This window comes from Pongo abelii, chromosome 9 (assembly GCF_028885655.2).
Source record: "Pongo abelii isolate AG06213 chromosome 9, NHGRI_mPonAbe1-v2.0_pri, whole genome shotgun sequence".
NCBI lineage: Eukaryota > Metazoa > Chordata > Mammalia > Primates > Hominidae > Pongo > Pongo abelii.
The window spans coordinates 36,326,180-36,349,629 of NC_071994.2; the positions used below are offsets into that span (position 1 = coordinate 36,326,180).

General features: G+C 37.1%; 1 protein-coding gene and 1 long non-coding RNA gene across 15 annotated transcripts in view; one reads left to right on the forward strand and one right to left on the reverse strand.

Annotated features, from left to right (window-relative positions):
• The window catches only part of DCDC1 (doublecortin domain containing 1), a 514,242-nt gene that overhangs the window by 448,234 nt on the left and 42,558 nt on the right, over window positions 1–23,450 (forward strand). For 9 of the 13 annotated variants that reach the window (XM_054524533.1, XM_054524542.1, XM_054524537.1 and 6 more), the window contains 10 exons: window positions 1,217–1,352; window positions 2,930–3,089; window positions 6,856–7,014; window positions 8,177–8,377; window positions 12,416–12,509; window positions 14,706–14,876; window positions 17,098–17,283; window positions 18,666–18,869; window positions 20,142–20,343; window positions 23,288–23,440. In XM_054524533.1, the coding sequence (XP_054380508.1) occupies window positions 1,217–1,352; window positions 2,930–3,089; window positions 6,856–7,014; window positions 8,177–8,377; window positions 12,416–12,509; window positions 14,706–14,876; window positions 17,098–17,283; window positions 18,666–18,869; window positions 20,142–20,343; window positions 23,288–23,440 (1,666 nt within the window). Of the gene's footprint in view, window positions 1–1,149; window positions 1,353–2,929; window positions 3,090–6,855; window positions 7,015–8,176; window positions 8,378–12,415; window positions 12,510–14,705; window positions 14,877–17,097; window positions 17,284–18,665; window positions 18,870–20,141; window positions 20,344–23,287; window positions 23,441–23,450 lie in introns of those variants that run through there. The other 4 variants (XM_054524538.1, XM_054524541.1, XM_054524544.1 and 1 more) reach the window with 3 other exon arrangements.
• Window positions 1,121–11,721, reverse strand: LOC129048653 (uncharacterized). 2 transcript variants are annotated; one of them, XR_008511173.1, is made up of 3 exons: window positions 11,602–11,721; window positions 8,214–8,353; window positions 1,121–2,457 (listed from the first exon to the last, which is right to left on the reverse strand). It is a non-coding gene; the product is annotated as an uncharacterized LOC129048653 (long non-coding RNA). The 2 variants fall into 2 exon arrangements; XR_008511172.1 differs by lacking the exon at window positions 1,121–2,457 and adding an exon at window positions 6,606–6,955 and having other exon boundaries at window positions 11,602–11,716.

Consider the following 23,450-nt stretch of genomic DNA (forward strand, 5'->3'; position numbering starts at 1 on the left):
GACTACCCTGAGCAACATGGCGAAACCCTGCCTCTACTAAAATACAAAAAATTAGCTGGGCCTGGTGGCAGGTGCCTGTAATCCCAGCTACTCAGGAGGCTGAGGCACGAGAATCACTTGAGCCCTGGAGGCAGAGGTTGCAGTGAGCTGAAAGCATGCCACTGCACTCCAGCTTGGGCCAGAGTGAGACTCCATCTCAAATAATAATAATAATAATAATTATTATTATTATTATTATTTAAAGTTTCCCCTGGGTCTTCATACACAGAATGTCGAATGTTTGTAATAATGACTTTGCAATGATCAGAAAAGGCAGCACCGAGGTTCTCTTTCTTCTTACTGAGCCTTTCTCAATATATCACTTTCTTTTCTCATCTTTAAAGAAGTATTTATCCATTTAAGGACATTTAAGAAATACATATAAGCAAAAAGAGAAGGAGAAGAGGAAAAGTATCATCCATAATCTTGTCACTTGGAAATATCCACATTGACATTTTGGTGTTTGTACTACAAATTCATTTATACCAGGGGTCATTAAACTTTTTCTGTAAAGAATGAGATAGTAGATATTGTAGGTTTTGTGGGCCATATGGTGCCTGCTGTACATCACCTCTGCTCCTGATGCATGAAAGCAGCCATAGACAACGTGTAAATGAATGGGAATAGCTGTGTTCTAATAAAACTCTACTCACAAAAACAGGCAGAGGACCAGATTTGGGTTTAGGGATAGTTCGCCAATCTCTAATTCTGCCAATCTGTAATTTACTCGTTCCTTCCTTCTTTCCTACCTTCCTCCCTCTCTCCCTCCCTCCCTCCCTTGCTCCCTTCTTTCCTCCCTTCTTTCCCACCTCCTTCCCTCCCTCACTCCCTTCCTTTTTTCTTCCTTCCTTCCCTCTTCTTCTTAAACAATTATTTTTTAAACTTTAATTTTGAAATAATTATATATTCACAGGATGTTGCAAAAATAATATGGTATAATACAAAGATAGTTTTTTCACTTAATACGAAACTCTTGAAATTCATCAAAGTTGTTGCCTTTATCAGCAGTTTGATTTTTTTGAAAGTACTGAGTGGTATTCCATGGCACCACAGTTTTCTTTAATCATTCACCTATTATATTAATAGGACATTTTTTTTTATTGTTTCCAGTTTAGATTATTACAGATAATGCTGCTGTGACAATTATATACAGGATAAGAGATGCTTTGTTTGATAGGTGTATGTTTCATGTGGAGAACACTGGATCAATCCTGACCTGTCCGTTGCTCAGCAAAAGAAACAAATATTCCTGAGGAACCTAGAATCAGACATTGCCAAAATTCAAATCTTCTGCTGCACACATAAAATAGAAGGTAGGCATTGGAATTATTTACCTTAATATATGCAGCCAAAATGAAATGCTTGATGATATAGCTTTTTAAAAAGTCAAAGTTTGTTTAAACAGGTAGTATTTCACTTCTGCATCTTGCTGTTTAACTCTTTAAACTAATGTTTGACATTAGTTTATATTATATGTTTGACAGGGTTGAGTATTTTAATTCACACTACAGTTTGAATGTGCAAAGAAAACATAATCTTTTTTTTTTGTCGTTAACATATCTGACCTTCTTTGTGAGCCTTATGCATTCTCTAATCGTGTTTACATTTTGTTCCATCCATTAATTTAATTAGTCCCTTTAGGGAGAGCTTTCAGTTTTCTCTATCTCCAGACTCTCACATTAAGTTCCACTCTAAGATAGAAAGAAAGCACTTGGGATGCAGATCTTCCTGCTTCCTGGGCTCTACTGGCTGAAGTTGATGACTGGAGTGACTTGTGGTTCCTTCTCTTGGTTCAGACGATACTCTGGGTGGGTGTGCTTCCCCCTGACTCAGCCTTCTCTCTGCTTCCTGTGGCCCTCTGGAGCCTGACTATGACTGAGTGGTCATCTCTGCAGTCCTTGCTACAGAGCCACCTCACCCCTGCTTGGCATCCATTTTTGGAAAGCTCCCCAAAAAGATTCTCAGCAACTCCTGGGTCTTAGCTGCACCTCCCGGAAACCAGATCCCAGTTCACGTGGTTGGCTGTGCCTCAGATTGGAGTAGCAAGGGTAGCTCAAAAGGGGACAATGGGCAGTGTCCTCACTGTTTCCCCAGTTCAACTAACATACCTAAAGTGAAGCCTGTAGAGAGAATCAAGATATGCTGTGCTAGTTTTCTGGCTTTCTCTGTCTTGTGCCGCAGATCCCCTCTGGCCCAGGAGTGATGGTTTTTCTCCAGGTCAATCCTGAAGTTAAACCCTTGATACACTAAGTGGGAGCTACAGGCTTTTGGAGAAACCATAGATTGTGACTGTATCATCCTGACTTCCACGATCGATGGCAGTATGCTGTTTGAATGTCAAAAACTATCTTTGGACTTTTGCTTTTCTTTCATAAAAGTTCTAATTTCCTCATGATCTTCCTCCTTCCCTTAAGTTTTCTCCAGGAACCAGGACAAAAGTCCATATAGAGAAAAGAAAAAGAGAAAAAAATTAGTATAATTTAAAACATTGCCCTATTATATATATTGAACACTGTATAGTAAAACTTTGCATGTGTCATTCAAGGCTTTCTCTGGGACTGGGACTGGGACTTCCACTGATGAGTTTTGGATCCCAGAGAATGATCTAGAAACATATATCTGAATAATGTAGCCCATTTGAATAATTACAATATAGAATAATTAACTGATCTTTGGAAAGACCTATTTTTAGTATTTTTGACTAAGAATATCTTGAGAGTAAAGAATCTATAAAAATTAAAATTAAATTCAACTGAGTTTAATAAGTAACCTATGAATAGACCAAATAGATGGAATTTTTTTGCATTTGTATTTTAGTGTGTGTTTTTAAATTCCTGATGCTCTGCAATTGTAACTAATATGTCTTTGCAATTTGTGAATTTCTGCTCAGCTCTTGTTTTAGAAGTCCAAAGTGACATTGTATCTGGAAGCAAGCTTGCTGTGCATAAACCTGTAGCAATTTTTGGAGAAGAGAAGCAAGTTACAGAGCCAGAAGAAAAGCAAATGCAAGAAGATGCTCTAACAATGGAAAATGCTTCCGGTGAAATTCTGTAAGTAATCAGTGTAGCCTGGAAAGCTACCTGGCTGCTTTTTGAACTCAGCTTATTAGCCTGATAACAATACAGAGCCCGTGCAGGGAGCTCATGCCAAGTTTGTGAAACTAATGGCAGGTGAAGAGCTAGTATTTAATTAGTTTTCCGGCAAAATGATACAACTACAGCTTCGATGTTCAACCATCACAATGATCTATTTTCAGTAATATTGTTATAATGTTATTATTTTTAACAGGCTAGAATTTTAGGATAGTAGGCATTTATTTGAGGAATTCATCAAGTTTTGTTTCCATAATCATTGACTTCAGGATAAATTAAACTTCTTCCCTAAGTTCAAGTTAGACACATGTTAATATACAGTTATCATTCTGGATCATTGAAATAGCTTTCTGATTTCTCTCTATTGCCGTAATATCTTTCTTCCAATTCCCCTCTAAGTTAAACTGTAGACAATTAACTTTCTAATGCACAATCCTTTTCACATAGTTTTTTAAGGGCTACCTATTGCAGACAGAAAAACTTATTCATCTGGAATCCCAAGGCCTTCTGACCCTGGTTCATGCCTGTCATTGACCTTCATTTGCATTCCCATGCCTGCTGTCTCTTTCTGCCACATGAATTCTAACCTCCAGCTCAGCAACGACAAGCTGTCGCTTGCATATTGCACATTCTGTTTATGTTCTGTTGCAGACCTCTGAGCCACATATGAATTTCTCTCCACTGCAGTGCCTTTACTTGCCCCGTACTTATCTGTAGAATGATACTTTAGCATTAAAGTCAATTACAGCAATGACTGTACGTGGCAATGTGCTTGTCAGTCCCTCTCCCCCTTGCCTACCCCTCCCTCTACCAGCCTGGGAACGTTGAGGGCAAAGACTCTGTCACATGGGTTCTAATCATCATTTACTGAATAAATGAAGGAAAGATTGAATCTGTTTCCAAATTATAAAACCGAAAATACCTGGCCAATTACCTCTGCAATAATTGTGAAAATAATTTATATATCATTGTTATGAATTGTTTTTATCCTCAGTTGTAAGAATATGAACTTTTATTTTAGGAACCAAACTTCCTCATTTGGATGGGTGATTCATTTGGTCCTATGACTGACACTGACAAAGGCACCAGAAGGCATTTTTCAGAGAGAATGATTGGTCCTAGATGGCATCTTTCTCAACAGTCAGGGAATTGACCACGAACTTTCACATCCCCTTCTAAAGAATGTGTCATCTATCCTCTGATTAATTTAGTTTGCACTTGGAAAAAAATAAACAGAAAGTAAGAAAAAAGAAGAAACATTTTTGAGAGCAAAGATCCTCATTGTTCTGAATCAGAGATTTCATGAAGGCCTGGAGTCCTTGAGGTTAAAAGTGATTGGGTTCTCTCAGAGTACAATGCAGGTATCTCCTGCATATTCCAAGCAGGCTCTTTTGCTCAAGTCTCTTCTTGAATACTCCTAATAACAGAGAGATCACTGTTTTCAAGGAGGCCCATTCTAACATTTAAATAATTATTTAGACCATCTCCATCTTATTATTCTATGTGTTTCTCTGTACTATGCCCTATTCCTCTTCTACTTGTCAGCCCTTAAACTATTTAAAATTTTTTTTAATACACAGGGTTATCTATTTTCCAGGCTGTCACTAGTCATTTGAAGCATTTCTGATGACATGATCCTGAAATAATCCTAAATCATCTTACATTAGGAAGTCACTGTAAGGTTTTTCCCAGACTTTCTTAAATGTGCTTGTTTGGAGGTTTTTGCATATTTGAAAAATCAGATGATTTAAGGAGGGACATGCATAAAGCCAGCAGCTAGAACATCAATCTAGAAGGATCTTTTTTGATTGCTTTTTTATCATAAAGGTGTCTGGCACAAACAATAAGAAAAATTGAAAAGAAATTCTGGTAGCACTTGCCTACCACTTTTGTGCTTTGCAGGAAAAAAAGACTTTAGGAACATAGAGAGTGGAGGAAACTTTCTGATTTCCTCACTGAATCACAGGTACCTGCCCACCTCTTAAGCCTCGTCTAGAACTACCATCCTCTCACTCACTGCATACCTGTCACACCACTGTCTTTCTGTTCTTCAAATGGGCTAACCATAATCTTGCTTCATAGCCTTTTCATTTGTTCTTTTCTCTGCTTGGAATGCTCTCCCTCTAGATCCTCACATGGCTGGCCCCTTCCTATTGTCTATGTCTCAATTCAAACATCACCTCTCAGAGAAGCCTTCTTTGACTCCATTGCTAATGTAAACCTTACCCCATCCCAGTCAATTTCCATTACAATATCCTATTTTATTCAACTTATGGCATTTATCTTGTTTATTCATTTACTTGTCTATTTAATCTCTCCTCTTCCCACTAGAATGTAAACTCCATGAGCACTGATAACTTACCTGTCTTGTAGATGTTCTATAAATATTGATTAAAGGAGTGAATAACTAACGAATGATTTGTTCTATGAATGAGCAAATTAATAAAGCAAGATGGACTGAAAAATGACTGTTCTAAAACTGACTTGACTATACCTCATTTGCCAGGAAGTTCAAGAGCTGATAGAGAAATTCTGAGTAAGAAAGTTAAACATCTGGATTTGGGTGAAGAATCTTGTTTGCATCCTGCTAACTTTGTTAAAACTAAGAATGACTTTTTTTTTCTCTTTTCCCCAAAGAATTGGAATTGGTGAGAAAGCTGTGGTTTTTATTTTTAACACAAGATGGCACTGTTGTTTTTTTTTTAACTGTAAAGGGAGAGTTTTTGCCTTGAGAAGCGGCTTGTGCTGCCTGCAGTTCTGAATGAGGCAGTCATTACCCACAGTTTCATAACCACATGTAATACTCCTATTACATTTGAAAAGAGTACGGTCAGCTCTGCTAGCACAGGAACTGTCCCTGAAGATTTTGGTAATTTAATAACGCTTGTAGTTACATCAAATTATCACAAGCACCTTGGTGATCAGTCTGTCCCACAGAACTTTATTTACAGGTATGCATACTTAGAGTGCTGAAATAGGCTTCCTGCTTTGCCTGTATATTTATCCTTCCTCAGTCAAGCAGTCCTCATATCACAATCCCACTGAAGGCAAATGTGCTCTCAACAGTGGCCTGGAACTTTATATGTACAGATCTATATGGCGGCTACTGATCCCCTGCATATCTTCATTTTAGTAAGAAGCCAGAAGGCTGACCCAATTATTCAAACTATGATTATTTACTCTGTTTAGTATATTATTCTCTATCAAAAGCTGGCTCATATGTGCAGATGCTATTTGAGTTTCTCTGGATTTCTCTGTGGAGAAATCTTGGAAAAGTTAAGATTTCTTAACCTTGTCTAATGAGTAAACTTTACAAAACCGGGTAATCTAGTCTGTACTGTTCCAGTCAGAATTATGACCCAATTATGGGGTAGACACAGGGAGTCTCATTACATGTTCATTGTGAATTTCTCAAACTACTGAGTAGTCAATTTTTATGATTTTTGAAATAAAATACATGGTCCCATTTTTTTTCTGAGTAAACATGACAAAGATGAATGCTGTTTTATTATGTGATTGAGGGATTTTATTTTTAGCCTTATATTAAAAGATCTAAATGATGTATTAGTAAGATGTGACTTTCAAATATTAGGCACCCTTATGGAAATAAGATTTATAGATCCAACAACATCCTGCGGAATATGATCAGACTACACCTCAGGAAAAAATTCTGTGAACACAAATGAGATTTCTTAGACTTGTGTTTGCTTCTGAACCTTGATAGAGATTCACACGCAAGAGCTCATCTTCGAATGAAGGCTTGTCACACACTTCTCAGGTATGCCTGGCAGGAAACTTCACATGACTTTGATGAGGATGACAGTCTTCCAAAGAAAATGGAAAAAGGGCTCTTTGAAAACGTGGAACCACAGAAGAAACACAGGTAAAAAGTTGCAAAGGATTCCTCTTAAAGATTTCTGTCTAGTGTTAGTTTTCTCACCTTGGGGCACATATATTCCTAAGAATTTTCACTGCTGTTAGCTGCCGTTTCTATCAACGTGCACATTTTTGTCTTATGTTTTTTTATTAAAATATTTACAAAATTTTGCGGGAAGGTCCTTTACTCTTTGGTTTATTTTGTTCAATGTATAATATCTTACTCATTTGTGTGTTTTTTCTATTAAACAGTATGTTTATCCACCTTTGCCTCCTGAAAACTTAGCACAGAGCCTGTATATTTGTTGAATGAATGTGTGAGTGAACTTATGAATAAGCATTTAAGATGCCCTGATGTTTTTAAGAAATTAAGAAAATGCAGTTTCTTCCTTTTTAGTTTAATGATTTTTGTCAATGTCCATTGAAATGACAGGAATATATAGTACTTTGTATTATTTCATAATCTTTAGACATTTACTTGACATTACAGCAGTCACTGGAACATGTGAATTAAACGTTTTTGACACTTCAACATTTAGCACTAGGCCATGCACATAGTAGGGACTTAATAGGTGTTTATAGATTAATTTAATTGACAATGTGTTGTGATATGTAATATGTTACTTCTGCTTAATGTAAGATCCTTAAGTAAGAGAATCATTTAAATTATTAGTGCATCATTATTTTATGATATGCTATGACTTGTTAGAGGTGAGTTAAAAACTTGGAGAATGGTGTTCTGTTTCCAGGGATACTGTAGATAGAGGATAGAAACAATCATAGTTTGAATAGAATTCCTTTATTTCTCTGTTTTGATTCTACATGCCCCTGCCCCCATTCTCTTACTTAATTTTAAATTTTACTTTTTCCTCTTTAAATTACCTTGTCAACTGAAGTTCTTTTCTCTTTGCTAATGAATTTTTCAAATATTCTCCTGGTAAACATTTATTTATGTTACAAAATAAGCTCAGAATTCTACTTCTTATGTCAGCTTAGAAGTGCAGTGCTAGTAGCATTGCCGTCATTCTAATGACATCGTCTATCATTTCAAGTTAACATGGTTCACATTGGAGCTCTCACCAACAGAACTTATAATCTCCAGCACATCAAGTGCATGATCAAGTGCATGGGACATTTTTCTGCCACTAATGGAGGTTTCTTTATCTCAGCTGTTCACCAAAGCATAGTAAGTTGCACAAGCATTACCATCAGCAGTTCGAATACAGAGATGGGCAGATTATAAGCCATGCTGCTCCTCAGCTAGTCTTGGGGGTTCAAGGTCCCAATCTCCGGTCAGGCATGGAGGTGGTTTTGGTGGAGAAGAAATCTGATGGTAGTCCTCAGCGCTGGATATACCAGGAAGAGAGCAGGTAATCCCATTATATTTGGGTTTAATATATCAAAAGGTGAATAGGATCCTAATAAGTCTAGCATGGTCCCCACAGAACAAGATGAACTATATTTGAGAGTTCTGGGTCTTCTATTTAACTTAGCTGATGATTCTTTATCCTAGCCAAAGAAGAGGAAGGGAATAAATTCAAATGTAAATGCTAGGTAAGCTACATACAATTTATCCACAATCAGATTTAGAGGAGGAATGTTCCCTCTGATCTCCTGGGTATAGTTTTATCTGGCCATTGGGCTCAAGACTGAACTCTCATCAATGTCATTTTTATGAAATGAAGAGATCAAATAAGAATTCTAAAAGTCCTCAATTTTCAAATTTTTTGATACTTTTCATTAACTTACTCCCCATCCTTCCCCCAACACACGCCTTCCCTCTTTCCTCCACCTTCATAAAATAACCAATTTGTGGTTTCCACTCACGCAGTATAAACTAATTCCTGTCTTAGCAAATATATCAACCTAATTCAATGTCTGGTCCTGGATCCAAATTTGAACCAATTACAGTACTGTAAAAAAGTTATTTTTGAGATAATCAGGAGAAATGTAAAACAGCTTGGCTATCTGATGACATTAAGGAAGTCCTATTAATTTTGTTGGGTACAATAATGGTTCAATGGTAATGTTAAAAAAAAAGTCCTGATAAGTTGGAAACATTTTAGTATTTACAGATAAAATTCAAAGCTATCTTAGATTTGTTGTAAGACGTTCTATGATAAATAAAAATTTTAAAAGTTGAGGGGAATGGATGAAACGAGAATGGCAGAATGTTGATGGCTGTTAGGTCCATGCTGGTTGATTACACATTTCTCTCTCTCTCTTTTTTTGGAACATTTCTTTACTCGAACAAAAAAGAAAACAATTCCGTTTCTTAGATTGGTTTGCTTCAAATTCTACCATTAGTGTGATATGGTGGTTCTCCAGGGACCTCTTTAATCTCTTGAAATAGCGTACAAAGTGTATGTTTGTGCATCTGTGCAATTTATTTTTTCTGGGAAAGAGCTGAGATTTTCACTGGCCTCTCAAAAGGTCTGCAATGAAAAGGCTTATGAATCAGTACTTTGAGGGAGGTTGCACAAGCTTCAGCAGGCGGCAGCAATGAGCGCTGCGTGGGCAGGAGAGGAGCTGGTCTTACTCTGCTCACTGAGATGAGCAAAGCCTCCAGCCAGGAGAACTCGCAGGGCTGATGTTAGAAAAGACAGGAAAACCAACTGTGTAGACAGACCTGGTGAAAGTGTTTCTTTGCCCCATTCACCTGGGCTAAGCTGCCTTTGCAATGTGTAGGTAGGACAGCAGGCTTTTGTTTCTGTGAATGGTTTGCCATATGGAACCAGAATTCATTCATTCAACTGCCAAGGGTTATTGAGGGCAGTGTTTTAGGAGCTGTTGCTTTACAAAGAACAAAACAGATAAAAAATCTTTACTCTTATGGAGCTGACATCCTAGTGTTTCCTCATTTCTACATTGTATTTAGCAATTTATATTATTGCCTCGGCTTTCTGTATTATAGTAGAGGTCCCCACTTAAACCTAAATTGCAATTTGAGCATGGCTGATAAATTTGGGTGGACATGCATGGGGAATGAGAATGTGACCCTACCGCAAGAGAAAGCCTTTGCATAATGAGTTTGACCCAGGAATACTTGGTCATTGGAAGAGAATACTAGTTCTGAATCTTGCTCAGTGTCTGCCTAAAACTCTATGAGATGTTGGGTCATGTGTAGCACTGCCTTGGAAAATCTAACCACGTATAACACAAAAGAGAAGGACAGTTTCTTTCCATCTCCTCCCACTTTGCAGAACATTCTGTACTTTTGTCATCTTGGGAGCTCCTCATGTCAAGCCATGTAAAAGAGAGGCAGTTAGTGGAAGGGAGATGGTGATATTGGTTGATCCCTCATTGGAAACGTCAGAGTCCAGAGAGAAGTGGTGGAAAATCAGGAGGCCCAGTGGGACAAGATTTGCCGATAAGCACAAGTCACCCTCTAGGGACACCCAGACAGACTTGGACAAAATAGTTTTTTTTTTTTTTTTTTTTGAGACAGAGTGTCTGTTGCCCAGGCTGGAGTGCGGTGGCGCGATCTCGGCTCACTGCAAGCTCCGCCTCCTGGGTTCATGCCATTCTCCTGCCTCAGCCTTTCCGAGTAGTTGGGACTACAGGCGCCTGCCACCATGCCCGGCTAATTTTTTGTATTTTTAGTAGAGACAGGGTTTCACCGTGGTCTCGATCTCCTGACCTCGTGATCCGCCCTCCTCGGCCTCCCAAAGTGCTGGGATTACAAGCGTGAGCCACCGCGCCTGGCCGAGAGTTTCTGCAGAAGTCTTGTTGATTAGATGGAGGCATGATTCAGAACAATATATGTCCCATGGCAGAAGTGTGTTTGCACAGTGACAGTAATTCTGAGCTTTATTGCACATCTTCCCTTGGCATATTGCTTTGTTCTCTTTCATGTAGATGGGTGGCTTTTAAAACTCATTTGTTTTGATAAGCTGGTGAAACCTAGAGAACCATGGGTTACACTATGTAGTAGAACTCAATGGAAAAATCCATTTATGTTAACCACAGTCTTTTTATCCTCCATATTTTACCCAGGCTAGTAAACTAGGGTATATATACCCATGTATATTACATATGTATATAATATATATCACCCTATGGCTGAAGGAGATTGCCTAAGACAGGATAAACTTGCAATGGGGTCCCCTCCCCAAGGCTGGGGTTCAGGACTCATCAGAAAAGGTATGGTTCCATTCCACTGAATTGCGGAGCAGTTTTGCTGGCGTACCTGGCCAGAGCTTGTCTGTAGTGGCTGAATGTCTTAGTAACAGAATAACTGAAATAGGGCCGGGCATGGTGGCTCATGCCTGTAATCCCAGCACTTTGGGAGGCTGAGGTGGGAGGATCACCTGAGATCACCTGGCTGGACCAGCCTGGCCAACATGGTGAAACCCCATCTCTACTAAAAATACAAAAATTAGCTGGGCATAGTGGCACATGCCTGTAGTACCAGCTACTCAGGAGACTGAGGCAGAAGAATCGCTTGAACCCAAGAGGTAGATGTTGCAGTGAGTTGAGATCATGACACTGCACTCCAACCCGGGTGACAGAGTGAATCTCCATCTCGAAAAAGAAAAAAAAAGAAGAATGCCTGAAACTGGGTAATTTATAATAAATGAAATTTATTTCTTACAATTCTGGATGTTGGAAAGTCCAATGTTGAGGGGTGCATCTGGTGAGAGCTTTCTTGCAGCTGGGGGCTCTCTAGAGCCCTGAGATGGCCTAGGTCATCATATGGCACAGGGCATCATACAGCACAGAACATTACATCACATTCCTTTCCTTATAAACCCACTAGTTTCACTCCCATTATGACCTGTTAATCCATTAACCCTTTCATCTATGGATTAATCCAGGCAGACCCCTCTTGATCCCATCACCTCTTAAAGACTCCATTTCTTAATACTGCCACATTGGGAATTAAGTTTCAACATGAGTTTTGGAGGGACATTCAAACCATGACACTGAGTGAGCAAGACATAATATTCTGGAACATATAGGAGGGTGCAGTCTGTTGCTGGGCACAGCAGCATGCAGAGGGAATGGGATGGTGGTACACTAGGAGGCCTGAAGCATGTGGTGTCCATGTCAGGAGAAAGTGAGCAAAGGAGCAATAGGCAAGCCCGGGCTATGAAGGTGCCGGGAGACCTGCTTCCTGGGCACCTGGCTGGAACAAAGCGTCATTGGGTGTTCTCACTCCCAACCGCTGACCCCCTGCCACAGCCAGAAAGAGTAGGAGAGCCCCTTCATCCTACAGTCTTCTTCCAGCATTCTCTACTGAGAAAGCTTAACATCACACTTATTGTAGGGGAGAAATTCTTAAAGGATTCACATTCATTATTACAGAGCATGCATGGAGCTGAGAGGCAACACAGTGCTAAGTGGCACAGAGGGAGATCTAATCTGGTCATGCTACTTTGTAATGTGGCTAATCCTGTTTTCCCAAGGACCTTTCACCTGGTGAGTAACCCTGACCTTGTGCTGGCAGTGTCTATGACCAAGACTAGAAATGAAGTTTGTGGCTATCCAGTTATTGTTCAGGTAAGATATGTATGGCTAAAGATTAGTCATGGCCTTTTAATTAAATTTAAGTAAAGCTTTGTGCTTCCTTGCAGTGGAGAAAAAAAACTGTCATAGAATCCTATTTGAATGTTGTTAAAATATTTACAATAGTCTGCCTAGATTTTAAATTGAACATGTTCATGTACCTCTTAATTTAGTTTAATCCGACAGATGGTGATTGTGGGCTTGCTGCATGTCAGGCACTATGCTAGTTACTGAAATCAAACCCAATGGCAAGCATGAGAAATTGTCCCAGCAGCATTCATCAAGCTTATGGTCTCAGTGGTGGCTGCAGGCTATTAGATGCACCTAAATTTGATCATCAGGAACATATGCAAGGCTCCCGTTTCTAAAGGCCTTGGCAGCTGGAGAGAAAGAACCTAGTCAGGGAGGTCTTCCCGAAGGATGCAAGATCCTCAGTGTTAATTCTACCAAACGACCCATTTGAAATTCTCTTTTCATTCACTGTTGCAAATGCTTATAGCAGCCAGACAATTTATGGAGACTCCAGAGAAGTCTGGCTTCATTTGAGTTTTGGACAAAGACCTAGGAAGATCTTTTTTTTTTTCACATTTTTCTGTCATTCTCACATGCTTATAACCAAAACTACTCCTAAACGAATACGTGTTTTTCCTTGCTAGTAAGGGAGAAAGTGGAGAAGCATTCCTGCTTTGCATTTACTTTCTGTGTCCTCCTCAGTATTTTCCATCCTCTTGTTGAACAGAATAGATTGCCTCCAAATAACATTTGTTTCATTCTGTGTTTTTAATAGCAATGAGGCAACTTGTTTTGCAGGCCCTGAATCCAAAATTGAGACATAGCAATCTGGACAAATACCAAAGCTTAATTAAGTCTTCTATCCTGGTGATAAATATGGACTAAAAAATTATTCTAGGAGATAGAGTGCATATAACATTACATTCTTCTCTGTCAGGTGCCTCTTCAGCACAGACCACAGTGAGATACAACCTCATACACATACAATTTTAGTACTTTAATCATTTTCATAAAATTGTAGATATGGATGGTTTCTCCCAAGATTACCATTTCGTAAGAAATAATTTGACCCCAAGGTAATTTGGATTACCTTTCAAGAATTTTTTGTTGCTGGTGTTGTATTTATTGAAACAACTGGTTTGTGAGAAAATATTAAAGTTCATGTAAAATAATAAAAATGAGGCATGGCAGGTTAATGCTACTAGACCCTTTTCTGTCCCTTGAACATATAGTCTTTGGTTTTTCAGACCTCTGAAGGAGGCTTTATTGTCTGACCCATTAAATCAATTCTTAGGACTCATTTATTTTCTTCTTTGCTATTAAGCTCTCGCTTGGTAAAGTAGATGTTATTAATTATAAAAGTTCCTTGAGGTGTTATGACATATTTAGTTAGAACTAATCTACTGGTTTAAGTTCTGTTAAATTGAAACTATTTCTTTACTTGTACTTGAACCAACTTTCGCAATTAGAATAAATATATTGTTTCTATTACATGTTTAACTGAATGTACTTAAAAAATAAACCTCTTTGATAATCAATGAAATGTAAATTAAAATATCAACGGGGTACTTTTTTTCATTTATTATATTCATGTTTGGGAAATATTGCCCATTTTTTGGCAAGAATGTAAGGAAAATGGGTCATTTAGTATATTATTGGCACAAGTACAAGGTAAAATAATTTCTCTAGAAGGCATTTTGATATATCATAATCTTTAAAATGATTTTTTTTATTGGCAACTCTACTTCTAGAAATTTGTCCTAAAAAATTATCATGGATTTCCCAAATATTTATTTACACTATTTGTTTATTTTAGAGAAATTTTGAGAAAGAACCTACATTTTTAACTATTGGAGATTAGTAAAATATCCCTAAAATGAAATGATATATATTTTTAAAAGATGTTAGAAAAAAGTTCAGGGAATATTGTTAAGAAAAAAAATTGCAGTTACCAAATTGTATGCATTTTATTATTCTATTTTTGTAAATCAAATAATGTGTATTTATAAACATATAAAAGATTTCATGTCTAATCACTAAAATTTCAAGAGTAGTAGTTGTCACTGTGTGGTGGGATTATGAGTAATTATCTGCACTTTCTGGATATATGCAATGAAAAACAAGACTACTATAACCCTCACATGAACTCACTTGACTCCATATTTTGCCTCTTTTCAGAAATATAAGCCATACAACAATGGAGCTGCCAATCAAAAGTGGCATTACATGAAAAATATAAAAGCACTTGTGGCCTTTCATAGCACTGCCTTGGATAAGGAAATTACATCAGCAAATTACGCTGGTGTCTGTACATCATCTGTGATTAAAGAAGAAAACATTGATCAACCAGTAAGTGGTTTCTTCCTCTCAAAGATGAAAGAAAAATAGGGTAAAAGAGAGTAATTTAATAAAATGCGAAAATTTTTTCCCTAGAAAACTTTATGTTCATACAAGTTGAATGCTGATTTTTGAGTGAAATCACTTAGACTCTGATTCTGGTAGGAAAGAATAAAGGAAAATTGTGAGAAGAAAACAAATTAGGTGGTTTATATTAATCTAATGTACTTAAAATTTTTATTATTGAAATTTTCATACATATTCCAAAGTAGAGAGACTAGGGAAATAAGTCTTCATTTATCCATCATTCATATTTAACTATTATCTAGGTTTTGCCATGTTTGCCAACCCCAGACATTATATTATTTCACCTCCATATGAATCACATACTTCCAAAAATTTTGGACATTTTCTGACATACTCATCATGCCATTCTTACAGCTAACAAGATTAACAATAATTCTTTGGCCATCTAATACTCTGTCCTTAATCAAATTTGCCAGGTTGCCCTAAAATTTTTTTTTTATGGTTTGTTGGTTTGTGTCAAGATTCAAATAAGGTCTCTATGGGACACTCAGTTGCATAGTCTGGCTCCATTTTCATATTGAATGCCCCTTAATGGGATTTGTTTACTTTCTTCTTTGTGGCATCCTTTGACTTGTTTCCCCATCCCCCATAATTTCTGTAAGTGGAATTGAGTCCTATAGTTGTAATTGGATTTATGTTTAACAGTTTTTTGGGCCAGAATCTTCATGGGTTTGCCCATGTTTCCTATTTATCACTCACATAGGCAATGTGTGGGTTTTCCATTTTTAGTCATGATAGTTATGAGTGGGTTCAGGTGTTTACAACCTGATTTCATGTTTAAAAATTCCCCAAAGACATTTCACTTAATGTTGCTCTCTTGTTTCAAAAGGGTTAATTTTGTCTAATTCTATCATTTTTTCCTACATTGATTAACTAAACTTTTAATAGAAGGAAGAACTTTAGCTCATCAATTCAATATTTGACTACTCAAAAATATGGTTGTAAGGGAAGGTAGGATGAACGCCTAATTCTTTCTATTGATCTCACTTATCTATTGCAGTGTAACAAAACCCCTGAAAATTTAGTGGCTTAAATAAAACACCCATTTTTTGCTTTGTGAGCCAGCGATTAGAGCTGGGGTCACCTGGGCAGTTCTGCTGGTCTTGTCCCAGGTCACTAATGTGGCTACAGTCATCTGGTGGTTCTTTAGTAGATGGGTGTTTTTATGGGGACTGGATGGTCAAAGATGGTGTCCCTCACCATCTGGTGGTTAGCAGGCTGTTAGCTGGGAACATTGGTTCTTCAACTACATGACTTCTTGAGCAGGCTAGCTCAAGTTTGTTCACATTGTGGTCTCAGGGTTCCAATGGCAGCTAAAAGAGAATAAGCTCCAATGTGCAAGCACTTCTTATGCATCTGCTTGCATCACATTTGTTAGTGCTATGTTGGCCAAAGCAAGTCACATGGCCTTTCCCAGATTCAAGGAAAGAAGAAAAGGAGAAAGATTCTACTTCCCAATTGGAGTACCAAAAATGTCACATTTTAAAAGGGCATGCAAATAAGAGTGGGATGGTTTTATTGTGGCCATCTTTACAAATAATCTGCCACAATTTCTAGCGGACAGTTTGTAGAGTTTTAAATTGATGCCAGTTTACTTCCAACAGTCTCTGAAAAGTTGTAGTTTTGTTTTTATTTGCTTGGGGTTTATTTGTTTTTATTTATATTGTTAGCATCATTAAAACTCATAGGATTTTTTATATTTAAACATTTTCAAAATGTTTTAGTTATCAGTCTTTCTGTTGCTCCCTAGTTGTCCCATTTTGGGGCAGTGGAGGCTCCTTCATGTTGGCTCCTGTGTCTTTTGGACATGATGATGGCTTCTTTTCTTTCAGGACACAAGATATCCCTTGATTGTCTTGTATATTTCTTGCCCCAAATCTGGAGCTGGCCGTTTCTCCAAGAAGCTGATTTTGCACACAGTTTATATTCATTGGTGTTGAATTGTCATTACAGAATTCGGAAATACTTTAAATTTTTTAATTTAGCATTTTGGCTAAATTTATGCTAAATTTAAATTTAGCATAAAATTTTAAATTTAGCATTTTGGGGTGTTAAAAGTGCTACATTTATATTGTAAAATGTTCTACAGCAATGCTGTAACAATTTAGATGCTCCTATATAAAGCCATCTTTGTCTCCCATTTTAGGGATACTGTTATCTCTCACCTGATGGAAAGAGAAAAACTATGCTCTGCTTGGCTTGTGGACAATCCATGAGAACAGAGAAAGGACTGAAACAATTGCTTCCAGGGGTTCCATTCCTCTGTATTTCAGGCACCAAGACCCAAAAGCCCTTCTTACGAGGGCCCTTCAAGGTCATCAGTGTGGCTGAGGTATGTAATGATGTGAGCTCTGCTAATGCATGTATGGCAACAATTTGGAAACTTTGATGCATTCATTATTTTCCTTGCACTCAAGTTCATCTCCACTCATCCAATTCATCTTCCTCAGATGCACCTTTACCATTCTACCTGCATTGATTTCCTTTTCCCCATTGTAATTTAAAATGCATTGTCTATTAATAGTTCAATAGACTCTTTGAAGTTAATTGGGCACTTCGGCAGCTTTAATCATTTACTGACATATTTCACTGTTCTCAGTGTTGCTTTTAGGTGAGGAAGTAACTGCAAATCTTTACTTTGTGGAACAGCTTTTTGCCTATATCCACAGGAAAAAACTTCTTTTTACTAGTATGGAACATTTCAGGGGGAATTGGATGTGTTGTTGTTAATGACTGTTCAGGCTGGGTTCCTGAATTCACACATCTATGTCTAATAGTATTTAGAGTTCATGGAGGAAAAAAAACCAAAAAACAAAAAAACTCTACCACTTTCCTATAACCTTAGTTTAAAATGGTACCATTTAAAAAACCCTCCCTTTCAACTAAAGAAGTAAAAACTAAGGGAACTTACACACCTGAATAAAAAGGAGCGATTCCTAAAAGGTGGAATATATCTTCCAGTCTGGTGTGCTCTTCAGGGCTTGCTCACCCCATCCCCAGATCACCCTCCTCCCTTCTCTAATCCTGATACGCATTGGGGTTACAAAAAACATCAACAGAAGCAATAGCTCTGAAGGAGAAAGGAAGTCAGTCCTCTGGGAAACCTGAAAGCATCTGGTTTGCTTTGAAGATGGTGGGATAATCTTAAGGAGATGGTGAGGAGTTGGTTGGAAAGAATCCCCAATGCTACAGAATTTCAGACAGAACTTTGCCCTCAGGGCAGCGTCCTAGGTTGGGATGAAAAGGGAAAGCAGAAGAGTGGTGTTCACCACCCTTACTACCATGTGTTTAAAGCTACAACCATTCCCCTCCCCATTCATCAACATCTTCCACCATATGGTGGAATCATCCTAAAGTTAAAAATTCAGAGGCTATCTGTAATGTTAGTGTATTATTACTTTAATCCAGGCTCTCTCTGGCCATGGCAGAGAGAAAGCAAAAAACAAATAAACAAACAAACAAAAACAAGAGAATGCCAGAAACACAAGCCAGATGCCCAAAGTCACCTAGTGACTCAGTGACAGGCCTGGGAGGGAACTGAAGAATTTGGATCCAACATCCTTCCGACTCTAGTATTCAATATCTATAACACATGAAGAGAGCATTGCAAAATGTAGACACCACACATGTATACATATATTTATCAAGAGACTAAAGTGTAGCAAACTAAAACAAAGTTTGAGTAAATGTACAATTTGTTTTTTAAAAAATTAGGTTGATTTGTCATGTGACAAGGCTGAAAAAACTCTAAGTTATTACCAAGCACATCTATTGTCTTTACGGATGAAGACCTGCACGCGAGCTGCATCTCACAGTGGCATGGCAGCCACACACCAGAAGGCAGTGAAAATAATTGCATACAAAAATGGGGATGGATATCGTAATGGGAAGTTAATTGTGGCTGGAACATTCCCCATGGTAAGTGACTATCACTTAAATGCTGCTTGCATCTTCAGAGGTAATGATAATGGCAATTCTTAAAGAAAAAGCAGTGGGATTGAGTGATAAATGTCCTTGGCCAGATTCACCAGTTAAAGCTGATGAGATCAAGATCTCTGTTTACTTAAAGACATTTTATTTGATTGTATGTCAGTGGATACAGACTTAGAAAAACTAGAAACCAGAATTCAGTTTTTAGATTGGCTCTAGAGCAGAGATCTATAAGAAAGAGGAAAACAAAGCCACTGGATTTTCTTCCTTCTTGTGATGGACAGAATGCCTTTTTCTGCCTTGTTTCTCATGCCAGCTTCAAGTTGTGTGTCATCTGAATCATCCAAGAGATGCCACCTCATTCACCATCTGGAGTATCTGGGCATTTATTTGTTGATAGGTTGTTTTATTTTATTTTCAAATTGGAGAAGCACGGGCTGTGTTAGGAGGAACTACGTGGTCTGCCTTGGGGGCTGCTCCTCACAGTCATAGGAAGAGAGAAGAACCTAGAAGGCCCAAACCCAGCTTTGTCCTTGCACTGCTTGGTGATTATCTTGACTATTCACTCTGGCCAATGTCTTTAGCAATGTATTTTACAAGTGATGTTTGATATGATATGGAGTTACCCTGCAGACTTCCTTGCAAGCACACGTATCTATTCCCTCACCTCTTTGGCTGAAAATTTTTTTTTTTAATTAAGGTATTGTTATTCAATAGACTAAGCAAAATACGGAAGTTAGCAACTCCAAGATTCACCCAGGGATCCACAGCTGGCTTTTATGGCCTTGGGCAAAAATTTTAATCTTTCATCCTGTTTTTCCATCTGCAAAATGGAGGTAATAATACCTGTCAGTTCTTGGTTTGAAGGTTAACTACTTACTTATTTTAAAACAGTTTATCAGTATGAAGTATTACAACAGTTGTATAACATAAAGCAACAAATTTGAAAGTGGATTTTTAAGTTGAACAATTCTTAGAAGATACTCTGATGCTAAAATATATTAATATATGTCAGCTGCCATGTTAAATTTGTGGAGCTAGGAAATTTACAGCTGGATTGGACTACTGTTGTGAAATTAGGTAGGACAATCTAATATCGAAAATAGTCTCTAATCAAAGATCAACTTCAGTAGTAATTCAGCTTTCTATTTTCTCAAATTCAATTATTTTTTTTCAGATTTTTAGAATGACAAGCTCTTAATGATTATTCCCAATCCTATCACCTTTGCCTGTCAGATCCTTACTGCCTGTGTTATCTAGCTTCTTACAGAATGCACGGAACAACTTGGGCTTGCCAGAGCAGCCTCCAAAGTATATACCAAAGATGGAACCCCAATCTTTACCTTGCGTGATTTGGTTTTATGGGCTCTAGATGAATCCTTTCTCCAGAGAGACTCTGAGAAACAAAAGCAAGATGCAGCTCCTATTGGAAAAGAACAGATAATTGTTGAAAGTATGGAAGGTTGGCTACAATCTACAGCATTTAGCTGATTCTATTTATGCTTGATCATGAAAACATTAAACGTGATTATTTCATTTAGTCAGTTTTTTCAGAATTTCAAAATCATAGGAAGCTACTTTTGTGACCCGAAGAGTGTCAATGAAATTGTCATGTTGTTTTTACCTTGCAGAATTATAAGAAAAATTAAAAATTTATGCAAATTTTTATTTTACCACTGAACAATAAATAAATTGCATATAATTAATAAAATATGTTTGACAGTTCAGCTACTTTATAGAACATAATCATTTTTTGTTCTTACTCAGAACCAAAACCAACTGGAGACCACTTAGTAAATTGGGGCTGGATCAGTGGAAATCTCTTGCTACTATTAGAAGAGAAGGTGTCCTCTCTATGCTTCTACTGTCATTCAACTCCCCTTCCCTGTCTCTGTCTTCTCCACTTTTTACTATCTCCCAAGAAGCTCCAGTCAATGTCCATCTATTGCATTTTTGGGCACACTGCATGATAACGATCTGTTTGTAGCTGTGTGTCTTATTAGACTATTTGCAATTTGAGGGCAGTGACTGTGTGTGTCCCAAACAACAGTCTGCTAAATAAAAGCAAGTCTTGGTAGTAGTGATTCAGTAGTTTTCTCAGTATGAGATTTCCACAGTTGTACTGAGAGGCATAATTTAGAAGTTAAGAACTTGGGGTTTTGGAGCCAGAATACCAGGGTTCAAATCCCAGCTTTGTCACTGGCTCTCAATGGCCTTGGGTAAGTTGTTTAACTACTCTTGTATTCCAATTTTCTTTTTTATAAAGTTAGGATACATTTTTAACTATATTTTACTATTTTAAATTTCTTACATAAAATGTACATATTTTACTATTTATAAAATAGTCAATTACTTCATGGATATAGATATATATATACACACACATACATATATATGTGTATATATATATTTAATATGTCTCCATTATATAGATAACATTGTCTTAGTCCATTAGTGTTGCTGTAACAGAATACCACAGGCTGGTTAATTTATAAAGAACAGAACTTTATTTCTCACAATTCAGGAGGCTGGGAAGTCCAAGAGCAAGACATTGGTAGATCTGGTTGTCTGGTAAGGGTTACATTCTCCAGAGGGGAAGAATGTTTTGTCCTCACACAATGGAAAACAGAAAGGGCAAAAGAGCTCAGCACTGTGTGAAGCCTCTTTTATAAGGGCCTTAATTCTATTCACAAGAAGAGAAGCCCTTATGACCTAATCACCTCTTAAAGTCTCTAGCTCTCATAATATCGTTACATTGGCCATTAAATTTTAACACCAGAATTTTGGAAAGCACACATTCAAACCATAGCAAATATATCTATATATCTATATTTTCACTTGAACACATATATACGTGTATATATATTCAATATCTGTATTCTTTGATCATCATTAATATATTCATTTGGTCCTCATAAATATGAATATATATTCATATGTGTATTTATGTACACACACACACATATATAACTTGGAACAATGCCTGGTTGATATTTACCAAACATTCCGTGAAATTACTTATCACTTTTGTGTATAGGATATTACTTATTTTGTCTTCAAATGAGTTTTAAGAAATAATTATGTGAACATTTAATGCCTAGCTGATTGCTGAAGCATATATTTCTGCCTTTATTTGGCATACAGAATATCTGAACTTCAGGTTTTATAAAATTATAATTTCAAACACTCTTCTTTAAATTCTTATTTAAAGCCTGGTTGGAGTAATATTATTAATGTAGGACTATCAAAAGGGCATTCTCTTGATTCCATCTCTTTCTTCCTATATTCTAAAGGGTATCCTTAAATCAGGCAAGGCCATCGGTAGGCTGCCCCCTTTTATGGAATTTTGACTTGGTGTTATGCCATCAGTTTGCATTAAGGAACTTTAAAGAAACAGCTGTTGGTCAGAATTCAACATAGTGCTTACTATGTAGGCAGTGGTTAAGAGCACAGGCTTCATTGGCAGATGGCCTGGATTCTAATCTTTACTCTGCCACCACCCAGCTATGTCACTAAAGCTCAGTTACCATATCTGTAAAAGAGGACTGATAATAAGCCCTAACTCAGAGTCTCAGAGTATCATTTTTAGAATCACATGAGATGATGTATGTAAAGGCCTTAATAAAATACCCAGTATATAGTAACTTCTCAATATATATTAATTTTCTATTGCAGGGTACTGTTAGCTATATCACGAATAGCCTCTTTATGAGGACCCTTAAATGAATTTTTCTCAGATCTCAGAACCAGGAAAAGTGCATTTTCTATGGAATGTCTCACTATATGTGGGGCATATGAAGCTGGAAATTGTGTTTTTCTCTTTGCTTTGGCCATTAGGGAGCTCAGAGCCCAAATTTTGCTTTATCTCTAGCAAGTAAAAACAGGGTGGTATTTATTTCTGTTTAACAATAAAAATAATGTCTAACATTTATTGGATGTTCATCAGAGTAAATAGGCCAAACACTATTTCTTCTAAGTATATTACTTTGTTCTTTAAAAAAAAGAAACAGCAGAATGAGATATTATTATTCATTTAAAATATAAGAACACTAAGGTACTTTATCCCTGGCTTTAGTCTATTCCTATACTCCTTTCTCCTGTGCTTGATTTTTTTATCTCTATTTTTTCCATTTCAGAGTAAGTATTTTGGTAAGCCACCTCAAATTTCTTTTAGAACTAGGTGATGTGTAAGAAAGAAATTAAAACATATTTACAATCTTACTAGTTTATTTTTTTGGGTTGTATATGAAGTTTCTGACAAAAATTATGCATTAGCCTCTGATTTTGGCATTGCCTGTTTAAATCAAATTATTAATGAATAATAAAATATTTTGAATAAACAAATTCAGAAAACAAATTTATTCATTATTCATTGAACAGTGATAAATGTGTCATTTTTCTACCAGAAAATCCAAGAATGAAAGTGAAAAACAGATTATTTGCAAAATCTGTGACATCTGATAGTTTGGATGGTATAGACAAGTCTTTGCTTACCGTCATCCTCAGAAATCCTATTGCCATCTGGGTATCTTGTGGTGAACCATTTCTACCTCCAAATGGTAAGTTTTT